The sequence below is a fragment of the Prionailurus bengalensis genome, chromosome B1, assembly GCF_016509475.1.
Source record: "Prionailurus bengalensis isolate Pbe53 chromosome B1, Fcat_Pben_1.1_paternal_pri, whole genome shotgun sequence".
In the NCBI taxonomy this organism is placed as follows: Eukaryota; Metazoa; Chordata; class Mammalia; order Carnivora; family Felidae; genus Prionailurus; species Prionailurus bengalensis.
This window is the reverse complement of record NC_057344.1, coordinates 206,239,816-206,262,744: the sequence shown is the minus strand read 5'-3', so window position 1 is coordinate 206,262,744 and position 22,929 is coordinate 206,239,816. Positions and strand designations below refer to the sequence as shown.

The following is a 22,929-nucleotide window of genomic DNA, read 5'->3' as shown; positions in this document are numbered from 1 at the left end:
CAGAACCACCACAGGGCCTCCCCCTGGCTGGGGACGTAGGAAGACACCCCTGCCGGGGCAAGAACTCAGAATCCAGAAAGATAGGGGCTCTTTAACAAGAAGCACATGATGGCCTGCCCCTCCAGCTGGACACTGCTCACCACCGCGGTCCCCAAGCGGGCCTCACGCTCACCGCCACCCCTCTGTACTCGCTCTCTTCATCATGCCTCCCGGGAGGACCTTTATCAACACCAGAATCGCAGCACTAACCTCTGGGGCCCATTGTGGCAAGCATCCCGCTTTCTGTGACACCCAGAAACCTAACCCCCACTGTGCAGGTGGGAAACTGGAAATTACTGTCCTCAGCCACGGTAAGGAGGGGCAGAGACGGGGGTCCTATGAAGCAGAGTGGCCTCAGGGCACAGGGAGATGACAGAGTGACACACGGAGAGACCCCTCATGTTCTGTAAAGAAGGGTATGGGGACCACCTGTGTGGGCTCGCTGCCCACGTGCGACAGTCGGCCACCGCTCCCTCCAGGGTCTACCTTGAAACGACAGGGACCGTGCCAGGGCACCCGGGCCTGGGGCCACCGGCTGCAGACACCAGGACAGAACCCGCTCCTCACACGACCTGCCCCAAGTCCCAGTGCTAGCCCAGGACGTCCCAAACAGACCCTGGCTTTCAGGAAGCCAACAGGCAGCTGACGTTTGGTAGCACACTCGACACTGGACAAGGAGGCTTCCCCCCGCGAGTGGTCACTGCAGGTGACCCACGTCCTGCCAGGGCTGGGCCGTTACTGGTTAAGGCCTGTAACTGTGCAGCGGAAAACAGCGCCCTGCCTGGACCTCAGCTCAGCTCATCTTCACCGGCATTCAGGACACCCAGCCGCCCCACCGGCCCCCCCTGCTCAGCATTCTGGACTTCACTCCTGCTCTCTGTCCCCTCAACGGGTCATGAGCTTCCCCGAAGTAGGGATTACTCCCCCTGGTTTATGTTTTCTTCCCAGGTGCGCCCCCAACATCAAGGGCAGGGATGAGGCAGCCTCCCACTCACCACACAGTGCACAACACAGACGTTCTTGTGGTCCTGCCTGAGCCACGAGTGCATGTTCCTGCAAACGCTGTACAGGCTGCGAAGGTTCGGGGCCCGCCGGGCCGCCCAGCCACACTCGGAAACCTATGGGCAGAGGGCTCGGTTCGGCCTGGGTTCCCCGCACCAGTTGGGGGCACAAGCACAGGGAGCCCCACCACGGGTGCCCACTCTGGACAAACGCTGCCTCACGCACACCTCCCTCCCTCCCTTGCCCACGGACGTCTGCAGGCCTCCTGCCCCTGAGTTCTGTGCTCCAGAATATGTACCAAGCTTTGCAGACTTGGCAAAAAAGAACGGAGAACCTGTCCTTTCCCATGCTCGGGTCAGGAAGCCGCACCTGTGTCCCATGTGTGGCCTCACATGTGCCTCACTGGCAAGGAACAGTGAGGCATCGCTGATTTTTAGCCATCCTTTGGTGACCGTCACAGTTCACGTTCTGGAGTCTTCTGCGAGAATAGCCCTGCCCCCGCAGCCTACTGCACATGGGCCCCGAGTCACCGTACCCCAGCCCCCCAGCGCCAGGGACCTGGGCTCCGCTGGCTGCCACGGCTGCCGCTGGGGACTGTCAGAGGCCAGCCCGCTGCCACAGCTGGGTGTGAGGGCCGACAGTAAGAGAACCGCACGCAGTGGAGGCAAGCGCCCAGGCCACCCACCCGGTTATGAAACTTGGAGGGCCGATACGTCCTTGGGGAGAGGTTGTAGACCGCATAATGTCCTGGGTGCTTGGAGTCCAAAAACAACCGGACGTCTTCTATGTTGTTCTTGATAGCCGACTCCACACCTTCTGCTGGGAATGACATCACTGAAAGAGAGCAGCCCACGTCAGCCACAACGGGGCGGGACACGTGGCCTGTGTGTGGCAGCCTCACCGGCCAGTGGCAAGACAGCCGGCCACCCAGGCCCCTGCTCCTCACCCGCCGCCCCCCCCCGCCTCCAGCTGCTGACTGAGGAGTACAGGGCATGTCAAGAACGGAGGGAGCACAGACCCCCACCCCCTCCAATGCCTGCCATTTACAAGCAAGACCCTCTGGGATCTCCAGACAGTGCCTCTGGGACAGAAGTTCAGTCAGAGGGCCTGCCACAGAGCAGCGTCTCCAAGGGTCGAGATTTGGGTGTGGGTTTGGTCGGGAGACCCAAGTTTCAAATGTGCCTTGCATCATTCCCCTTATGACCTCAGAGTTCCAGGAAGTTCCAGACCAGGGGGAGAAACTGGATCGACACTGGCACTGTCCACTGCAGGTGCCCCAGACCACATCCTGCACGTTCTGCCTGACACTGAAGCAAGGGATATGCTGGAGGCCAGCGTCCCACGAGTTGTCCTCAGGAGGGAATGAGAAGCACGTCCTATGGTCAACAGTGACAAACATACCAGCAATTCTGGATGTGATGTAAGATATGTCCAAGTCTCCCTTCGCATAACTGGAATTAGAAAGAAGAGCGCTTGGTTAATCCCAGAAATTTCTACAGTTAAGTCACAAGAGCTTAAACTGGAGCAGGTCCTGGAGAGGCTGTGGGGGATCTCGCCGTCCAGGCCGCAGCGCACGGGAAACGTTGTGTGCGCATGGGTGCATGTATACGTGTGAGTGTGCTCCAGCCGTGTGCATGGAGCTGACGTCTAAGAGACGGAGAGGCAGAGACCCGGTAGAAACCTACTGCGCTTCTATTCTGAAGAGGCGTGACTGCAGAGGCTGGCTTTAAAAGGAGACAGTAACAAAAACGGAAGAGAGTTTTTTTGGCCCAGCACATCATGTCTGGCTCACGAGAAAAGTTACAAGGCCCACAGTTTCAAGAGACAGAGAAAACATCAGAACCAGACATGGCAGGGACACTGGAACTGTCAGACCAGGAACTTAACCAACTATGACTAATATGCTAAGGGCTCTAACTGATAAAGTAGACAGCACGTAAGAACAGAGATAAAAATTCTAAGAAAGAACCAAAAAGAAATGCCGGAGATACGAAACGCGGTGGCAGAAATAACACAGGCCTTTGATGGGCTGATTAGGCTGAACATGGCCGAGGAAAAAGTCTCTGAGCTAGAGGATCTATCAATAGAATCCTTAAAAAATGAAAAGCAAAGGGAACAAAGACTGAAAAAACCCAGAACAAAATCACCGGCAACGTGGAACCACAAAAGGTGTATCGTACATTTAACGGGAACACCAGAAGGAGAAAAGAGAGCAGGTACAGAAGAAAGGTCTGAAACACCAAGGACTGAGAATTTCCCTCAAATCATGTCAGACGCGAAACCACGATCCAGGAAGCTCAGAGAACACGAGGCAGGATAAATACCGAGTCGCCTACACTCAGGCATCTCATCTTCAAACTGCAGAAAACCAAAGGAAAAAAACGTGGAAAGGGGACAGAGGGATAAAACACCTTACCTGCACAGAAACAAAGACAGGAAGTGCACCTGTCCGCTCTCCAGAAGCCACGTGAGCAAGGACACAGTGAAATATTTAGTATTGAGAGAAACACCCACCAGCCCAGACCTCCATCCCCTGGGAATCACCCTCCAGAGGTGACCCAAACACTGGGAGAAAATGCTGCCAGGAGACCTGCCTGGAAGGAAATGCTCTTCAGAGAGAAGGAGAATGATTCGGTCGGAAACGGGGTCTACACAAAAGAACTCCAAAGAAGCGACAGTGAAATGAACACTTTTATGTTTCTTGCTCTTGATGGAGTCAGGAGAAAACTGCTTGTTCAAACTCGCCACGGCAACGACACGCCCACCTGTGCACTTGCCGCATCAACGACTCGCATACTCGCGTGCGTTTGTGCGGGTAAAGCGAATGCTAGCACGAGCACAGCGATGGGGCGCAGTGCCATCGTGGGGTGACAGAGGGTTGGGGGGCTGGTGCGGGCTGCCTGTGTAGACGTGGGTCAGCTGTAAACATGTACTGCGAACTCCAGAGCAACTAGTAAAAAAGCTGTTACTTTTTTTAAAAATAGGGATAACCGATATGATAAGAAAGGAAAAAGGGACCCTATGAAATGCCCAGTTAAAGCCACAGAAGGCCGGGCAACGAGCAGGAAATGGAGCAGACGTGGTAGGCGCCCACCCAGGACACCAAGAATCCACGTGACTATCAGTCAGAAGACACAGACGGTCACAGTGGACCAGACAAGACTCCTGTACGTGATGCCTACAAAATAATAATGCAGCTGAGCATCTCCTAAGAGTTTATTCATGGTTTGGCCACTGCTAGTCGCCTCTGTGCCTTTTTTTTTTTTTTTTTTGCCTACTAGTTTGCATAACTCACTGCACGTAATAGGTACCATTCTTTTGTCAGTTATGTGGTTTAAACGTATTTACTCCCAGTCACTGCCATAGCTTTTTGGAAATTTATTTTTTACTTTTTTTTTTTTTAACGTTTAATTTTTGAGAGAGAGAGAGAGAGATAGAGCATGAACGGGGTGGGTCAGAGAGAGAGGGAGACACAGAATCTGAAACAGGCTCCGGGCTCCGAGCTGTCAGCACAGAGCCCGACGCGGGGCTCGAACCCACAAACCACGAGATCGTGACCTGAGCCGAAGTCGGACGCTTAGCCGACTGAGCCACCCAGGCGCCCCTATTTTTACTTTTTACAAAAATGTTTATGTTTTGAGAAGGAGGGAGAGAGCACGTGCACGTGCAAGCAAGCGAGCAAGGGAAGGACAGAGGGAGGCAGACAGAGAATCCGAAGCAGGCGCTGTACTCAGAGCCCAACGCGGGGCCCAATCCCACAAACCGTGATATGACCTGAGCTGAAATCAAGAGCCGGATATTTAACCGGATGACCCACCCAGGTGAAACTCTTTTTGGAAATTTAAAAGAAATGTGATTTTGAGGAACATTAGATTTTTATTTTAAGTTTATAATCATTCTTTCCACGGCTGCATATTATGCAATTTTTGTTAGAGTTAAGAAATCTACCTTACTCCACTGTTATAAAAACGCTCCCTCTGTATTTTTATTTTCCCTAAAAAATTGCTATTGACAATTAGACCTTCTAATTAATCAGGATTAATGTATTTAGCTGTTACTGGATAAAGATCCAATTTTTTCATAGATACCTATGGTCTCAGCACCACTCGATAAGTATCCCGTGACTTTCTTCCAGACTTCTGGGTTTCATTAGTTTTACATGAGTCCCACATAGCTGGGTACTAGTTAGTGGTCTGCTCACTTCACCTACACCAGCACAGTACCCGTGTTTGAAGAAAAGTGACACAGAATGGGTTTGTCCCCTATTCTCATTAAAAAAAATATATTGCTGGCAATTCTGGGTAACTTACATACAAATTTTAAGATCAAAATCTGTAAAAACACCAGGATTTTTTATTTATAGTGCAATGAATTTACAGACTGAGCGATACCATCTAAAAATTAGCTCTCCTGGAGCACGTGGGTGGCTCAGTTGAGTGTCCGACTTTGGCTCAGGTCATGATCTCACAGTTCATGGGTTCAAGCCCTGCATCAGTCTCTACACTGACAGCTCAGAGCCTGCAGCCTACTTCGGATTCTGTATGTCCCTCTGTCTTTGCCCCTCTCCCCACTCGTGCCCTGTCTCTCAAAAATAAACATTAGAAAACATTAAAAAAAAAAAAAACCTCTCTCAGGGGCGCCTGGGTGGCTCAGTCAGTTGAGCACCGATTTCTGATTTCGGCTCAGGTCATGATCTTGAGGTTCGTGGCACAGAGCCCTGCGTCGAGCTCTGTGCCAACAGTGCAGAGCCTGCTTGGGACTCTCTTCCTCCTTCTCTGTCCCTCCCCCACTCGTGCGTGTGCACTCTCTCCCTCAAAATAAACACTTAAAAACAGAACGTACAATACCAATAAAACAAAAACTTCAATCAGGCAGGTCACAGAAATAGAAACACGTGCGAGCAGACGTGCACATCCACGGGCCCACGGGCCACACACACTCTGGGACACGGAGCGGCCGTGGGCACACGCTTGCTGCGTGTGCTGGGTCTGCGTGCACAGGGAGGCCCTCCTCCAGGGAGAGGCCTCCCAGGACTCCGGGGCCCACGCGCCCTATGAAAGGGCTCCGGCTGTACCAGAGAGGGGCTGGGCTGCTCAATGGCCCCGGAGAGTCAGTTAATGCCCGATGCCACCTGCACCAAGGCCTTACTTAACTGGGCCCTCCTGTGGCACGTGGAGCCGTGCGGTGGCCACAGAACCCACAGGGGACCCAAACGGAGAACTCTTGGTGGACACGGCTGGCGGGCCCGGTGAGGGACAGAGCATGGCTGCCGGGCCCTGGTGGTCACGCGCACAGACGTCACCGCTACTGGTCACATCTGAGGAAAGGGCCAGCACCAGCGTCTTCTGCCATTCCCCCGTCCGAGGCTCTGGCTGTCTGCGTGCTGGCTAGACAGATGGCCCGTCAGGGTCAGCCCCGGGTTTGTCTGCTTCACCGTAAGCTCCCGAGTCTGTCGGTATCCGAGGCGTCTGCAGCCCGGGAGGAAGACAGTTACGCAGGCCGAGCCGCTCACCCTGAGAGGCCTGCTTGCAAGTTGGTCCTCGGCTGCGGCTGCCGGTTCAGGAGGGTCCTCGCTGCTCCCAGACCTGGCAGGAGTGGCCCCTGTGCCCAGACTGCTTGCACCAAGACGTGCTTATGCTCACACCTGCTTTCCCTCTAGAGTCCGGAGGCTGGTGTGTGCTCAGCGGAGGGTGCCCGAGAGCAGCCGCAACCCACACCCTGGGTGACAACGCTTCTTCACCTGTGCTGCAGCGGCTCGGGCGGGGAATCAAGCACCTCCCACGTGACGCCACGGCCGAGGACTCGGGAAGCCCCGCCTGTTCCCTCACACTTCGTGCCGGGAGCCTTTTCCCAGCGCTGATCTGCTGACCCGCGTCCTATCTCTGAGGAAAATCCCAGCTGTGAGGACGACTCCGCGCCCAGTCTCGGGTGTCCTTCGGCAAACCTTCCACCCTGGGGATGGTCCCGGGACCCTGACACGTATCCTCTTTCTCTTGTTCTAGAAACCTTTGACCCTGAGGACACCGGGTGATACCCTGTTTCATCCTCGTCTGCGCTCCGATTTCACCATCGCGCCGGGATGACCCCGAGCAGCCTCCCAGACTTGTGCGCCCGCGCCCCGAGGCACATCTGCTAACATCCCCAGGCCGCCACCCGAGGCACAGACCGCATTCTGCTCGTGCCGCCCGGCGGAGGTGCGCTGTTAGGGTTATTACTTTTCGTTAATATTCCACTTGAGGGTGGAAGAGAGCTGCACAAACCCAGAGTCAGTCGCAACAGCAGCTAAATCCGGAAGCGAACCACCACCACCTCTAGCCTGACACGCAACGGGGGCCCCTGGGGTGCAGCCGGTGGAGCGTGCGACTCTCGGTTTCAGCTCAAGTCGCGATCGCACGGTTCGTGAGTTCAAGCCCCATGTGGGCCGATAGCAGGGAGCCTGCCTGGGCTTCTCTCCCTCTCTGCCCCTTCCCTGCTCACACGCTTACTCTCAAAATTAAAAAAACGTTAAAAGAGAAACACACACACAAGCAACGATTTTACGTTCCTTCGTTTCTCAAAGCTGCTTTCGAGAGCAGTGCACGAGTGCACGAGCACGTGGCACCAAGCCCTCCCCCTCCGGCCGCACTGCCTCCCAGCCCTGGCTTCTCGGGGCGCCGGCATCCTGGTCGCACGGCAGGCCACGGGCACCCAGCCCCCGCACCCACCCTGGAGAGGCTGGCAGCCGAGGCCTGTCTGCTCTCTCCCTGCACCTCAGCGGAGAGGCCGGGAAATGCCGGACCCGCCTCACGCCTGAGGCCCAGCAAGAAACAGGGCTTCCGCACAGCTGGTGCGCCTTTTTCAGAGAGACTCGAGTAGTTTCTCCCGCGTTCGGGAACCTCCCGCTCATCGTCGTCAGGGGCTATGGCTCCAGAGCCCTCCGGTCCCAGAAGCCAGCCCCAAGACCCCTGCAACGTCACCTGCCGGGATGAGACCTGCCGCCCGCCCTGCCGGTGCCGCGGCCGCACGACACGCAGAGGATGACGGCCCGCGAGGCGAGCCACGTGGAGGGGCCCACGACACGGCAGCACCGTGTGAGGTCGCCCCTCATTGGAGGCGCGAGCGGAGAAGCGCCGGCAGACAGCAGGCGAGCCTGCAGGCCACAGGCGGCCCCGCCTGTCCTGTCTGGGCCCCCCAACCAGAACGTGAGCCACAGCAGCCGGACGGCTCCCGACCCCAGGGACAGACCCGGAGAGCTCCTTCGACAAGGCGTGGCCTGGGACACTGATCCACAGCCAGTAGAAATCAAGTCTCTCGTCGTTACATAAAGTCACATCGGAGACTGCGTGCGCGCTGCTATATAACACAGTGCTCACACATGCACCACTCACACAGGTGTGCGCGTGCTCACGCAACGTGTGTGCGACTTTACCCGTGTCGTCCGCGGCTGGTGTGCGCACGCACAAGAACAGGGAAAGCCGAGGAGCCTCCACGCAATCAGACACACGTGGTAACTACAGAGAACAAGGGTCCCGACCCCCTGCCTGAGAACCAGCTCCCACGGATCATCCCCTGAAACCATCGGCACAGAGAAGCAGAGCCTCACGTGGACGCTGACACCCCTCAGCTGGCCTGCGGGGGGCAGCGTGCCGGAGACCCGGGCCTGTGAGGCTCCCGGGGAGCTCCCTAGGCATAGTGGAGATGCCTCCGGAGGACCTGGCAAACGCAGGCCATGTGTGCTGGCCACGAGGGCCTCGGGCCGGTGTCCAGGATGAGAGGGTAGCCCCCAATTGTGCACATGTGCACTCCCCTCAACAACCTGCTCACAAAGCGACTTGATTTACCCACACGCTCAAACCCAAGCAGCCCAGGTGGGCCTGCGGTCGTGAGGTGTCCTGGGCCCCTCCACTGTCCCCCTGGCTCCACGCCACGGAGGAGAAACCACACAAATGCGAGGGGCACTGTCCCGGAGCAAGGGAGGCGCTGAGGCTGGCGGCTCAGGTTCTCCATGGAAAAGACCTCCCGGGGGCGAGAGTGGCAGGGCCCCGTGGCTTCGGGCACTCCCATGTGCCCCTCCGCGGCAGGGGTGGGAACGGGTGGCCGAGGCACCCCCATCGGGCAGCGCCACCCCCCCTGCCTGGGCCCACGAGGCTGATGGCACAGCCAGTGCCGATGGCATCACACGCTCACCAGCAGCCTCAAGTGCAGGTCCTGCCAGGTTTGGAGGCGGGACAGAGCCCAAAGGTCGGGAAACCCCTACTACAAAGAGATCACGTGCTGTCACTGTCATCTAGACGCCGTGCCCACGTGCCCTCACTCACTTGGCAACGGACTGGATGACCTTGGAGGAGGTGTCCTTGATGTTTATGAAGAGGCGCTCGGTGCCCCCCCGCAGGATATCCAGGAGCCCGCCATAGGGCTGGTCGTACTCGGCAAGCGCCAGGCCTGGAAGCAAAGACAAGTCGGCTCAAGTCACAGCACGGCCTGGGGCTGGAGGCGGGGCCGCGAGAGGCGTAGGTGGGAGCCAGCTCCTGGGGAGACGGGAGAACCAGAACGGGCAGGGAGCCCTGCTTCCTGTCAAGCCCGACCATCAGCGCACAGTATCCGGGCACAGGAACGAAACCAGCCAAATGCTGCCTGAGCCTGGGGGGGAGCCCCGCCCTGCCCGGCACCCACAAAGTGCCGAGCCAGCTGCTCTGTCCCCAGGGCAGGAGCTGGGCCCCGTGAAGAGGAGCTGGTCCCTCTGGGCACACGTGGCCCTCCATTCCCGTCTCGGTGATGTCCCACCAGACCATTCCCAGCATGCACTGGATGCCAGCTGGGACTCTCCGGTGCACTAACTCGCGCTGAGGGGACCAGCGAAGGGGAGGCAGCCTGGTGGACACAGACACCACAGACGCTTAGCGGGGGAAAGGGTGGGGAAGGATGAGGGGGGAGAACGCGGGGTGGGCCGGACAGGGGGGAGGCCCGGTCACCCCAAGCCAGGCCACAGGCCACATGGTAGACCTTGGGCATGCCTGGGGCACGATTCTATCTTTTGCAGGGACAGGGCTGCTGGCATAGAGCCCAGGCTCCTGACCACAGCTCCAAACGGGGGGCACCTGCAGGACACGGCGGCCTGGATGAGAACAGGGTGGTAGCAAAAGAAGGCAGTCCCTGAAACCCCAGGGCCTCAACGGTGGGGTCATCAAAGGGGGCTCGGCGGGAGACGCCGGTGCGAAGAGACGAGCACGATCTACGACTGCATCTGTGCCGCGGGGGCCTCTCCGGCAGCCTCTGGGCGTGAAGCAGCAGCACCAGCTGCCAGACGGCCGGCCCGCGGCTGGGACGAGGCTGGACGACATGGCCCACACGTGAGATGTTCCTGTTGGTTTGTCACTAGGCAGTAGCTGGCCCAGCCCTGGCCAGGCACCACCGCTCGTGTGGTGTGAGCACATGTGCGGCCGGGTCGTCCCTTGGGGCCTTGAGAACCACCCCCCCCCCCCCCCCCCGCCGCCCCCCACCATGGCAGATGAGGCAGCCCCACACACGGGACACTCAGGGAGGCACCCGGGGCCCAATGTGCACGGATATGGAGCGCCTAGGGCACGGGCCCTGTTGGCTGGCGGGGACAGCTGAAGGACCCAGGACTCCACGCCCCGAAGAATGAGAGGTGGGGGATGAGCACGGGGGCCCGTGGCAGAGAAGCACGTCCTGGCATGGCCTTCCAGAGCTTTCCAAGGCATGGCCACACAGAGCTCAGGCTGAGGGCTTCTGTGGGGACACAGTTATGCCACTGCTGGGTACCCAACCCATCCTGATACACACTGGCCGAGGGGAGTAGAGGTCGCTCACCACACGTGACCTGAGCTATAGAAGGCCGCCGGCCTCACCTCCACTGCTGCCAGAGCCGACCCTCCGCCACCCCCGTCTGAGTCCCCACTTGGAGCCCTCCAGCCCCCCAGATCCTACCACGGCCGCTCTATTCCCCACACCCTCCTTCTGACGTACTTGTCCTCCTCGCTACTCTCTGCCCTTCAAGGCACGCCCTCCTCTACACGCCAAGAAGTGACTTACAGAGCGGCTGTGGGCCTCCGAGGCGGAGTGAGCCACGCGGGTGGGTGGCAGTGCCCGTGTGGCCACCGCCAGTTGTCACTCCATGCTACAGAGGACCGGTACCGCCCTGATGGTGTCGGGAGAGGACAGCTGATGCTCACGCCTCTTCCCCTGTCCCCTGTGGTCCTGAGTGTGTCAGTTCCATTGAGTCCTGGCGGTTCCGGGGAATCTGAACCTGAGGGTGGTCCTGGGGGCCCTGAACACATAGCCTGTGTTTTGCTGTCAGGTGCGCTGCACACAGCGGGAGCATGGTAACCCCAGGGGCAAACGGGGGGGGGGGCACAAGGCAGGGGGCACTCACCTCCACTGTAGCCACTGCTGCTGGAGCCCCCGAGGTGGGGAGGCCCTCGAGACGGGACAGCATTCCCATAGCCCCCATTCTGCTCTAGGAGCTGCAATGATTCCAAATGCAAATAATCAATCTCCAGAGGCCGGGGCCAGGGTTCAGGTGGCTCCTCCCCAAACAGAAAACCTTCAGATGCTGGCACAAGGTGCCTGTGGGCCCCAGGTACGCTGGCCACCCAGTTAACCTAGCTCTCTCTACCTGACTTACTAAAACATCCAAGAGAACTTCCCGGACTCTGAACAGCCCAGCTGAACCAAAAGGCAGACCACACTGACAAGTGACCTGCCCATGTGCTGTTCTGGAGCCGACGTGCTCGGGCACACACCTAACACAGAGGAGGCAGCCGTGAACCTGCCCAGCTCTGCAAGTGCTCCCTGCACGCCCACCGCACGCCAAGGCTCCACGGCGACGCAGGGCAGACGGCAGACCCTCGGGGCTGAGGCATCTTGTGTGGGGAGGTGCACCCAGACTCAGTCGGCTCGCGCCCTCTGGCTGCCACAGGAGCGGGGCAGCGGGCTGTGCACAGTGAGGCTCTTTCGCGAGCTGAGCCCGAGGCCAGTGTGGGGCTGGAGCCTCGAAGAGATTCGTGCAGCCCGGAGGCAAGGCGCTCGGCGCAGGCCTCCTGCCCAGCCCCCTTGGGGCGGCCTCAGCCTTGCTCAGCCTTCCTCAGTCTCAGGGAAGATGCAGTTTCTGCCGGTTACTTGTTTTATAAGTCACTCGGTAGTGTGCTTTAGGGTTTTTGGTGAAGCTTTACAAAATACGACCATCGAGGTGGAGTTTTACCACGTTAAACTCAGGAAATGAGGTACACGTGCTATCGTTTCTACTGAACGTGACGCCATCTTGTCTTTCTTAGTGACCTAGGAGGGAATCGGTATTAACATCCTACAAGTTCCTGAAAACAACACACGTGCCGCCAAGTGGTAGGCAACTACCACTGTTAGGCCACGTCTCCTCTTCGCAAATTCTCTATTTGCTTCATCAATTTCTGGAAGAAACAGAACATCCCCTACCGTGACGACTCCCTGTAAACTAACGAATGCTGCTCGGTATCTCAGACACTGTGTTGTTACAGGCAGGTGAATGATACCCGCTTTCCTTTTAAAGTTCCTTTTCACAGCATCCTATTAAACCACACAGCCGAACACTTCGCAAGCCTCCACTCTTGGGTTTCAGACTCGATTCCTACTCCCCCTCTCGAGGGGCTCTGTCTGCTGCGTGCGGCCCTGTGTGGCGGGCTGCCTTCCCGTGGGGAGGACGGCCTCGCTGCACACTCGGCCCCTACATAAGAGATTTAAGGTTTGCACGCGTGGGGCACAGGTCTCAGAAGCACTAGCATCAGGACACGCGCAGCAGTGGACCCACCAGGAGCTGCGTCTGTCCACGGGGAGCTCCCCAGGGGTGCGCACGCAGGCAGGCCTGCCCACCGATCAGACACCTCCCCATGCCGCCCGGGGCCCCTGCTCGCCTTTGGGGACGAGCACGTTTTCTGCGGGGCTACGTGGGCACTCTGGGCCGACTTGCTTTAGCGCCAGACTGCTCCCAGGCTCTCTCTGGACCGAACCCACTGCCCCCCCCCCCACCCCCGACGTTCCGTGGCCTTCTCCCCCTCACCCCGCTGTGACCTTCCGTGGCCTCCTCCTCACCTGTGCTCCTCACCACCTCTCGCCCTGGCCCCTGGGATGCAGGGAACCAGCCCAGGAGGTTAAGCACTGAGCACCAGGGCCCCACGCCCGGTTTACTCCCCCGGCTCCTATGATCAGGTGGGACGTTTCCCCTGTCACCCCGGCCTGTGGAGGCTCCATGGCACTCGTGAGCCCCCTCGGGGAGCCGTGTCTCTTGCCCTAGAGCAGGTGCGGCCTCTCACGGAAACGTCCTGAAAACACCCGTCAAGGCCCCTACCTCAGTGATGGGCGACTTGGGGTTCACATTCCTGGCGGCTGCAATCTCCTGGAGCTGGTTGACCAGTTCTGTGATGGACAGCCGCTCCTCGGGGTTGACCTTGAGCGTAGCGCCTAGGGCAGAGGCAGCTGAGCTCAGGTCACGGTCTGAGGTCAGCAGTGCCCACCCTCCCCGAGATCACAGACCCGAGGCCCCTCATTCCACTTACAGCACTGATTTCGCTTACAAGCGCGAGAGGGAAACATGACGAGAGAGCCACAGCGAAAACGGCACAAAGTTACCAGAACCGGCCACTCAAAGCACCGAGAATTCACAAGGGGCTGAGCGCTAAGAAAAGCCCTGAGCAGAGCGGCTGCCACACAGCCATGAGGGGCAGGGGACAGCCGGGGCCCTGGATGTGACACAGGTCCCCGCACGCGGGACTTACGGATGAGGTCATGGAACACAGAGTACTGGGTGTCATCAGGAGGGATTGAGAACTTCCCGTTGACTATTCTAAGCTTTGCTCCGTCTTCAAATGGGTGCTGCCTGAAGCACAGCAGGTACAAGATGCAGCCCAGGGCCTGCAGGGGACAGGGGGCGTGGTGGGGGTGGGGGCTAGGAGGGGGTGTGGGGGAGGGGGCTGAGAAGCTAGGGGAGGGGGTTGGAGGGAGGGGTTGAGAGGGTGGGGGAGGGGGCTGAGGGGGGAGGGGGCTGAGGAGGTGGGGGCTGAGAGGGTGGGGGAGGGGGCGGGGCCCATCCAGCCAAAGGTCAAGGAGCTGGAGCCACACCCTGGTCTGAGTTCCAGGCACACCCAGCCCACTCTCTGCCCTCATCAGGCACAAACTATGGAGATCAGAGGAAGAACAAACAACAACAATCTTATTTTCTCAGCAAGAGGTCCTTTCAAAGGGAAAAGTTCCCACATTCAGTCACTTGGGACCCAGCAGGGCAGCTCTAGAGACCACTAGGGCAGAAAGGCAGGGAGCAGGCCTGCGGGTCCTGAGGGTCTGCCACTGCCGGCTAGCCCTGTGGCCTCCGATGCGGGCACACTCGTGGCCCAGACCGAGCAGGGCACTCAGGACCCAGGGGAGGCCACGCCCTCGGCACCCAACGTCAGTCCCCCCATCAACCAACCGCCTGTGTGTGCGTACGAGTGTCCCCCAGCCGACCGTGCTGAGGAGCACCTACTGGGGTGGAAAGGAGATGCGCGGTGAGTTTGACACCACAGGCTGCCACCATCCCAAGAAAAGGCTCCAGCGTGCAAATCCTACCGATTCACACGTTTTAGACGGGGTGGAGCCCGTCACACCCACGGCAAGGTCAGCACTGGAGGCGGCCTGGGAGGTCTGGGGCTGTCCCTGCTCGGAGAGGCCAGGGAAGGGGCAGGGTGCCTCCGCACTGGCGAGCGCAGCCCCGGGCCGCTCAGAGCTGCGCTCCCCAAGTTCCACACCCTGATGCTGGACGAAGGGGTCAGCGGACCCCAGGAGGAGCGCTACACCAGGCAGGAATGGCCACAGGGTTTCAGAAAGGTGAAGGGAGCGGGGTCGCCTAGGCGTCGGGGCCCGGCCCTCACTCTGGCCATGGCCAGACCGGCAAAAAGACCCAAGGCTGGGACTGGTCAGGCCGCACGAAGCCCCGGCTTCTCTGAAGGGGCTCTGCGCAGGGGGAGCTCAGGCCCAGGCCTGCAGGCGGCAGACGGGTCCGGGCACAAGGTGCCACCCCGGGACTCTGCAGCACGTGGACACTCCACCCAACTTACGCTTGGTTCCGCTCCACTAAGGGCAATCACGGTGGTTCTTGTGACAAGGAAAGGAGAAGAAAAAGAAGAAGGGTGGCCAGAGGGACGGGGAGCGGAGTGGGCAGGCCAGAACCCCCGCCCAGAGGCACGGCTGCCCGGGCACACAGCCGTGCCGCCTCACCCAAATGTCTTGCTTTTCGCCGATGGGGAAGTTCGAGTACAAGTCCACGATCTCTGGCGTCCTATACATGGGTGTGGTGTTCCTGGTGATCTGAAGGACAGACACAGACGTCTCAAAGGAAAGGCCACTCGTGAGCACCACTCGTCCTGCGTCGATGTCGTGCTACTTCCCCAAATACCCCGCAGGACGTCTGTGAACGACGCTCACTCACACCCCGTTGTGTCCCACACAGGCGGCAGGCTGTTCAACTCCCTCCTCACCCCCACTGCCGCCCGTCTCCCGAGCGCCTCTGGTGCTCCTGATGCAGCCACGCACGCCAAGCGTTCACTGCGGGCACCCTAGCTCGTGTGGGTGTGAGGAGAAGCAGGTGTCACCCCCAGGAAGTCTGTCCAGAGCCGTGAACTGGGTCGCTCGTGTCTCCGAGAGGAAGTGCTATTCTGAAAGAAGCCTCCTGACGGGATCTTGTGGACAAAGAACCTTCTCCAACGGGAGAGAGAACTAAACCAAATTTAGCTGGTTGGTTCAGGTTTTCACACGCAAGATCCTGAGACCCACGTATACAGGGCAGGACACGGGACCGAGGACGGGCTGGCAGCACAGCCCGGGGGGAGAGCCACAGCCCACGGCGTGCGTCGCCGCACACGGCACACATGAACACCAGCCACGGGGCTACAGATTCCGCTGCCACGACCTCAGCCGGACAAGGAAACACAAACACGTGGCAAGTGTGACGGGCTGTTCTCCACCTGAAGCTGTTACTCCACGGCAACCCTCTGAAGAGGCCACGGGAGGGGTTTAGGTGAGGCCCGGGGTCAGAGCGCGTAAATCCTCGGGCGGACGCACCCGGCATGCCGCGAGGGAGGTGAAGCTGGGGGCACCACGCAGCCCAGACGTGGGGCGACAGGGACACCCACGCGGGACAAGTCGCCAAGCCGCACACTTAGGGTTCTGCGCCGCGGTGCCCGTCCGGCAAGCTCCCGTGGAAAGCCCTATTCTACGCCGGATTTGTTCACAGACCGGCCGCTGCGATCCAAGCTCACACCCTGAGGAGACACGAGAACCCACGTGCGGGCCGCTCGGCATGCTGCCGCCTGTAAGCGTGCAGACGACAGGACACCGGACACGGCCTGACCGTGAGTACGCGGCACTGGCCAAAGAGACCCAGGTGCAGAGGGACCCATGCTCCTGACCCAGCACAGCCCACAAAGCATGAAAAGCAAACAGAAGCCAGGAGAGCGTGTGCAGCGTGAGGGGCGGGGAGCTGGGAGACGCGCGTCCGCGGGCCTATCCCTTCAGAAGAGACACGGCACCGCTTGCAGCTCAATTCTCCCGGAAGCCGGCAACCGCTCAAAAAGTCAAGTCAAGTCATTAAAAAGTAAGATGCAATCAAACGAGTAACTAAACCCCTTGGAAGGAGAGAGCGCAGATGCGAGGACTCGTCTACACAGCATCTGGGAGCACGTGCCTGGTCTGGGCTGTAGATCGGGGGAGGGGGACACCCGAGGGCCACAGATCCACCCTGACTTCCTTCTGGGACATTCACGCTCTCTGGTGACACCAGAACTCTCGGACGTGCGCTGGAGTGGAGCGCAGGTGCACGTGGTGACGCTACTGGGCCCCTCGCTGGGAGAGGGGGACACACAGATGTGGGGTGGGGGGGCAAGAAGCCCACCGGACACACCAGAGCGGAGGCACTGGCACAGACGCGCGACTTGCCACAGGACATGCGTGGAGGTGTGCCCACACAGGCACGCACGCCCCGAGTGGTCTCCGGTGCCTCCCCCTCCCCCCGACCCCGAGCCGGCGGCTCTCCTCCAAGGTGGGCACGCACACGGCAGGGTCGGCCGGGCAGGCACCTGCTCAGCCCAGAACGCCCTCCTGCCCCGGCAAGTGGGCAGGGCTCCCAAGGGATGGGAGCCCGACAAAGAACGTAGGGTCAAGTGGGAAGCGAATCTGGGGCATTTGAGGACACACCACGAACCCTGAAAAAGACGGCACCCACAAGTTCTCATAAAGAATAATCACAGGAGGTGCGGGGGGGCTCCTGCCAGGGTAGTGGGGCACACATGCCACCAGGGCACACAGCAGAGGCGGGAGGAGGCACAGGACAGGAAGCCAGAGCAAGCAGCTCGCCCCCCCATGCCCCCGCCCGGGAGACGGAGGCAACCAAGCAACCATCACCCAAAAACAGGTGTGCGTGAGACACAGTGGGTGTTCGCACACCTCCAAGGACCCACTGAGACCAGTGATGGAGACAGGACTCAGAGCCCATGAGGCGGTTACAAAACCACCCACCACACAGGACCGAGGGGCCCCCTCCCACGCTGCTATGCTGTTCCGTTCTGCCAGCCGAGCAACTGAAGGAGAGCGTTAAACGTATTCTTTTTGCCGGGAATGACTTCCTTAGGAACGCTCTCACGCACAAGCAGGAATGTGCTGGGTTGGGGTGATCCGACGTGCGTCCGATTCAGTAATGGAGCACAGTCAGTTCTAGGAACAGCCAGCAAGTCAGGAGCACCTGTGCTTTGACCCATGACACCCGGCCCAGGGACGGACTCCGTCCAGACAAGAGGTGCCCCGCTGGCCCACATCCCGTCCCCGACTCCTTCACGGCAGGCTTCCTCAGTGTCCCCGGCAGAGCACGGATGCAGCACCTGCCCTCCCCCGTCATTCTGTGTGGCTTCCTGTCTCCTGTGTTTGGCTTGTGTGGTTTCTGTGAGCTGCTTATCTAAGTACGAGCCCCTAGGGGAACGGCTCGGGGTGTCCAGCGGAGGGCGCACCAAAGAGCGCCCCAGGCCCCTCCCCCAGGCTGCACAGTCACATGTGCACGGGCTCTGTCCTGCTCTGGGCTGCCTGCTACCCACACGTGCTCAGGACAAACCTACCAATCTCCTGTGGGGTCTCCTGTGGGACCCGTGAGGGAGAGTTTTCAGTGATTTTTGATTTTTTTTTTTAATAACCACATTTGGGACGGTGAGAAAGTTCTGTGGATGGACAGTGGGGATGGCTGACCGATGACGAATGTAGTTAATGCCACTGGAACGTGCACTTAAAAATGGTTAAATTAAATAAGATGGTAAATTTTATGTTGCGTGTTTTTTATCACAATACAAAAAAAACCCGCAATTAACAAAGGCCGTAAGAAGGTCTGGGATGAAGTGAGGGACGGAGACATGAGTAAGCCTCAAATTCGGCGTCTCCCGGCCCACACACGAGCCCGGGAGGCGAACGCCGGGATGTGGGACGGGCAGGCCGCGCGGCCGCAGCCAGAGCATCGGCGACTGCGGAGACCCAGGCCAAGCAGACCACAAAGGGCACCACGTGCCACACGACTCACCTCTTCTTCCACCAGGGCCCGCCTCTGGGCGCTCCAGCTGTAGTCCGGGTAATGCGAGATGGTCGTAGCACTGCCAAAGTCACACAGCTTGATGGTCCCCTGGTTACTGAGCAACAAGTTCTCCACCTGCAGAATCCCAGAGGGCAGTCAGGGGCTCGGGTGCTGAGACCCAGGCCTGGGGGCGCCTTCCTCCCGCAAAGGGGAAGAAACAGTATTTTAACCTCTCTCTGATCGAAGTCAGCACGTGTACCTTTGAAAACGGGGAACTCAGAAAAATAAAGTCACGACCAACCATAAATCAAAGACAACTCTAATCGATCATGTAAGGTATACAAACACACAAAAAACCTTTATAAAAGTCAGTTAGGGGCGCCTGGGGGGGCTCAGTCGGCTGAGTGAGCAACTCTTCATCTTGGCTCAGGTCTTGATCTCACAGTTCATGGTATCGAGCCCCGACAAGTCAGGCGCTGTGCTGATGGCACAAGGCCTGCTTTGGATTCTCCCTCTCTCTCCCTCTCTCTCTCTCTCTCTCTGCCCCTCCTGGCTTGCACATGCATGCTCTCTCAAAATAAAGAAACTACAAAAAAAAAAAAAAAAAGAGGTGCCTGGGTGGTTTAGTTGGTTAAGCATCTGACTTCGGCTCAGCATGATCTCTCACAGTCTGTGAGTTCGAGCCCCACATCAGCTCTCCGCTTGTCGGCACAGAGCCCACTTCAGATCCTCCGTCCCCTACCTCTCTGTGCCTCTCTGCCACTTGCACACATTCTCAAGAAAAAAATTTAAATAAATTTAAAAAGTCAGTTAATTGGGTGCCTGGGTGGCTCAGTCAGTTGAGCCTCCGACTTCAGCTCAGGTCATGATCTCGTGGTTCATGAGTTCAAGCCCTATGTCGGGCTCTGTGCTGACAGCTCAGAGCCTGGAGCCTGTTTCAGATTCTGTGTCTCCCTCTCTGTCTGCCCCTTCTGTTCATGCTGTTTCTCTCAAAAATAAATAAACACTAAAAAACATTTTAAAGATAATAAATCAGTTAAAAAATGAAAAAACTTAACACACCACTTCAAAATTACCAAATACATCAAGAACCTAGGAAAAAATTGAACAAAAGACACACAAAACACTTCCTATTCAAAAAACTCTAATTTTAAAGATTTCTTTTCTTATTTTAGAGAGAGAACCTGTGTGTATACACGAGAGTGGCAGGGGAGGGGGCCGAGGGAGGGGAAGGGTGGGGAGAGAGAGAAGAATCTTAGCAGGCTCCAAGATCAGCCCACAGCCCAGCCCGGGGCTCGATCCCACAACCCTGGGATCACGACCTGGGCAGAAATCGAGAGTCAGACACTTGACTGACTGAGCCACCCAGACACCCCTGGAAAATTATAAAAATTTAGACAAACTCTTAAAATCCAAACAGACAAGGGATCAGACCACACTCCTGACACGAAAGGCACGGGTGTGCGCAGCCACTCTAGAGCAGGCTCCCCAGCCATGGTCCAGCCCCGCCTACCTCGACACAGCCCGCAAACTAAGAAAGGCTCTTACATATTTAAACGGTTGGTGGAAGAATCGAAAAAGACTGACATCTCCTAACACGGGTCCAGAAGCAGCTTTAGGGGCGTGGCCGCGCCTGGCTGTCCGTAGGGCTGCCTGCGCTGTTCAGGAAGGTTGGTGTGCAAAGCTGAAATGTTTGAAGTCGGGCCTTTTATAGGAAGTCTGTCAACTCACGCTCTGGGGGTGAGGTGGGGTGGGGGTGGGGAACAGTCAAGGCAACTCACCAAATTCCAGAAAGTTTTTTGGGAGGAACCTAATTCAAAAAGTCACGTGGAGACGCAAAGAGCCAAAAAGAGCCACATGATCCCTAAGAAGTCAGGCCTTACCGTTAAGCTCTGTTAAAGAAGGCAAAGGAGCACAGGGTCCAGGACCAACCAACAGCCCCACAGGACACCCGGCGAGTGCCAGGCCCGTGGCAAGGCGGCGCTGAGGGAACAGGACGGCCATCCAGGCAAGGTGTTGGGAGAGCCAGGGGGCCACCCACGATGCGCCGAGGAAGACCCGCCCCTACGGGCAAAGGTGGACGCCAGGTCCCCCGGACAGCAAGCCTGGCAAGACGCCTCGGCAAGACACGGAAGCTCCACTGAAACCAGAGCATCCCATCGGAGACGCTGTGCAGAGGGTGATGGTGCGAGCCACAGCGTGACCAGCGCGGGCTCTGATGAGCCAAAGTGAAAGGGACCCTTCCACAGGCGCCCCCACGGAGAACGTCCAAAGTACAACACGCTTGAAAAGATGCTCAACTTTGTTAGCAGAAGGAAAATCCAACTAGGACCACTTAAGCCACATCCACATGACCTGGGTCACGTAGCAAAGTGCGGGCACAGGGGCCGCCATGCGCTGCTGGTGAGGACTTCCAACAGAGGTGCAAGCGTCCACGGGCCAAAGCACAGACAAGGGCATCGGGGTTCAGAACAGCTCAGGAAGCGGACATCAGCCAAGTGCACAAGCACGAGCACACGCGTCCCCACGTGAGACGGACGGACCTGCAAACCATAATGCGAGCGAACAGCCCGGCACCGGCTACACTCCACAGCCCGCAGGCTTGGAAGGAGCCATGCACAGGAGCAGAACAAGAAGGGCACGCGTCCCCATGGTCTCTGCCATCCCCCGTGTCCCGCCTGCCCCTCCGCAGGGCGCCACACGGTGAGGTCCACGCACCGGCCACAGGGACACCTGCAGGGGGTCCCAGCACTGGGCGAACAGAGGGCGCTGAGAAGACAAGGGACGTCCAACCCGGGTTAAGCTCACAAGCGCTGATCCTTTACTGATTCTACCCTTCTAGATATCCCTTCCCTTAAAACAACTACGGACACACAAGCACCCGCATTAACACACAAAGCATGGGTCTTGATGCCCCGAAACAATCCACCAGCCCCCAGTCAGCTGAGGAAGGCCCATGCAGACAGCAGGGAAGGGCCGGCTGGTGTGCAGGGCAGCCGCGGCCCAGGCCCCTCCAGACACACCCCTGCAGCCCTGTGAGCGGGGTCCAGGGCGGTGGCCCCCACCTCACAGACCTTCTGTAACGGGGGCGCACGTGCCGACCACTCGGGCTGAGGGACAAAAGGAAAAGGTCAGGCTCGCCCAAGGTCAAATCTAAACAGAGACATCATTGCACAGACAGGGCGCCAGGGCCTCCGTGGGCACACGGCCCTGAGGAGGAGAGGGCGCTGTCCCAGACCAGCCGGGTCGGAGGCACGCTTTCCTCATACCTGAAAGCTGGCCACAGACAAGAGAGAACGCTAAGGGACTGTAAGGTTCTCCGGCAAAAACAACCTGTGCCAGCAAATAGGACACAGCGGGGGCCACCGCTCCCCCAAGAAGCGGTCGGAGTCAGGGTGTGAGCTTCGTGGACGTCAGGCAAATCTCACAAAGTCTTGAGTTTCCAAAGACACAACAGGGGAAATAGAAACTAGGCCATTAAGCAGGAGAAGGCATTCGCAGCACAGACAACATGAAAAAGGCCGCCGTAAGAACAGAGGGAGGAGCTCCCGCTAACCAACAACCTGATGGACAGAAAACAGGAAAAAAAGCAAAAAGCAAGTTAACTGAAGAATAAGGCACTGACTGCAAACACCGCAAAAACCGTCTATCTCACGAGTCACCAGGAAAAGGGAGAATCGGGACCGCGGTGCCCCTCGTCCCCAGCAGGCGGGCGGCGGCGAGTACGGCAGCCCCACGGTGCCCGGCCAAGGCACGTCCGCACTCCTCATGGTCCCGCGGCGGCACCGGCTGCCGCGGGACAGCGAGCCCTGTGGTGTCACGCCTGGGGACGGATGACCACAGGGCGAGGGCACGGACGACCCCGAGGGGCGGCAGCCTCCTCCCGGCTCCTGGGGGCGGACGGAAGGGAGCCTCAGCCGAGAGCATCCCCGGGCCGGCCGAAGGGCCGGCAGGGGGCATGATGGCCAAGCAGGTGGCATGAAACCACAGGACCAGGCCGCAGGAGGCCACAAAGCCAAATGACACAGAGAGAGGGCTCGGCGCCGCTTCAGGGGAGAAACTTCCAGAAACCCAGTTTGGCGTTAAGAAGCTCCTCCTTCTCTGGAAAAGCCATCGCACACTTCACTGCTGGCAAGCTGGCCATCCTGACCGGGGGCAGCGGGGCAGGCCCGCGAGACGGACCGGAGGCGGTACCTTGAGGTCTCTGTGGATGATGGGCGGCTTTTGTCTGTGCATGTGCTGCACGGCTCTGCACGTCTGATAGAATATCTTCAGAACAGTATCGCACGAGAGCGGACCTCTAGATTCAATTTTCTTTAAAAATTCCACCAGCTGCCCTA

The 22,929-nt window shown here is 58.7% G+C and overlaps 1 protein-coding gene across 1 annotated transcript in view; it reads right to left on the bottom strand.

Moving 5' to 3' along the window:
- The window catches only part of GAK (cyclin G associated kinase), a 52,950-nt gene that overhangs the window by 16,059 nt on the left and 13,962 nt on the right, over positions 1-22,929 (bottom strand). The window contains 10 exon segments of the mRNA XM_043573221.1: positions 1,035-1,157; positions 1,727-1,875; positions 2,443-2,492; positions 9,339-9,462; positions 11,414-11,504; positions 13,361-13,473; positions 13,788-13,923; positions 15,262-15,351; positions 18,599-18,724; positions 22,784-22,926. Coding sequence (XP_043429156.1) covers positions 1,035-1,157; positions 1,727-1,875; positions 2,443-2,492; positions 9,339-9,462; positions 11,414-11,504; positions 13,361-13,473; positions 13,788-13,923; positions 15,262-15,351; positions 18,599-18,724; positions 22,784-22,926 — 1,145 coding nt within the window.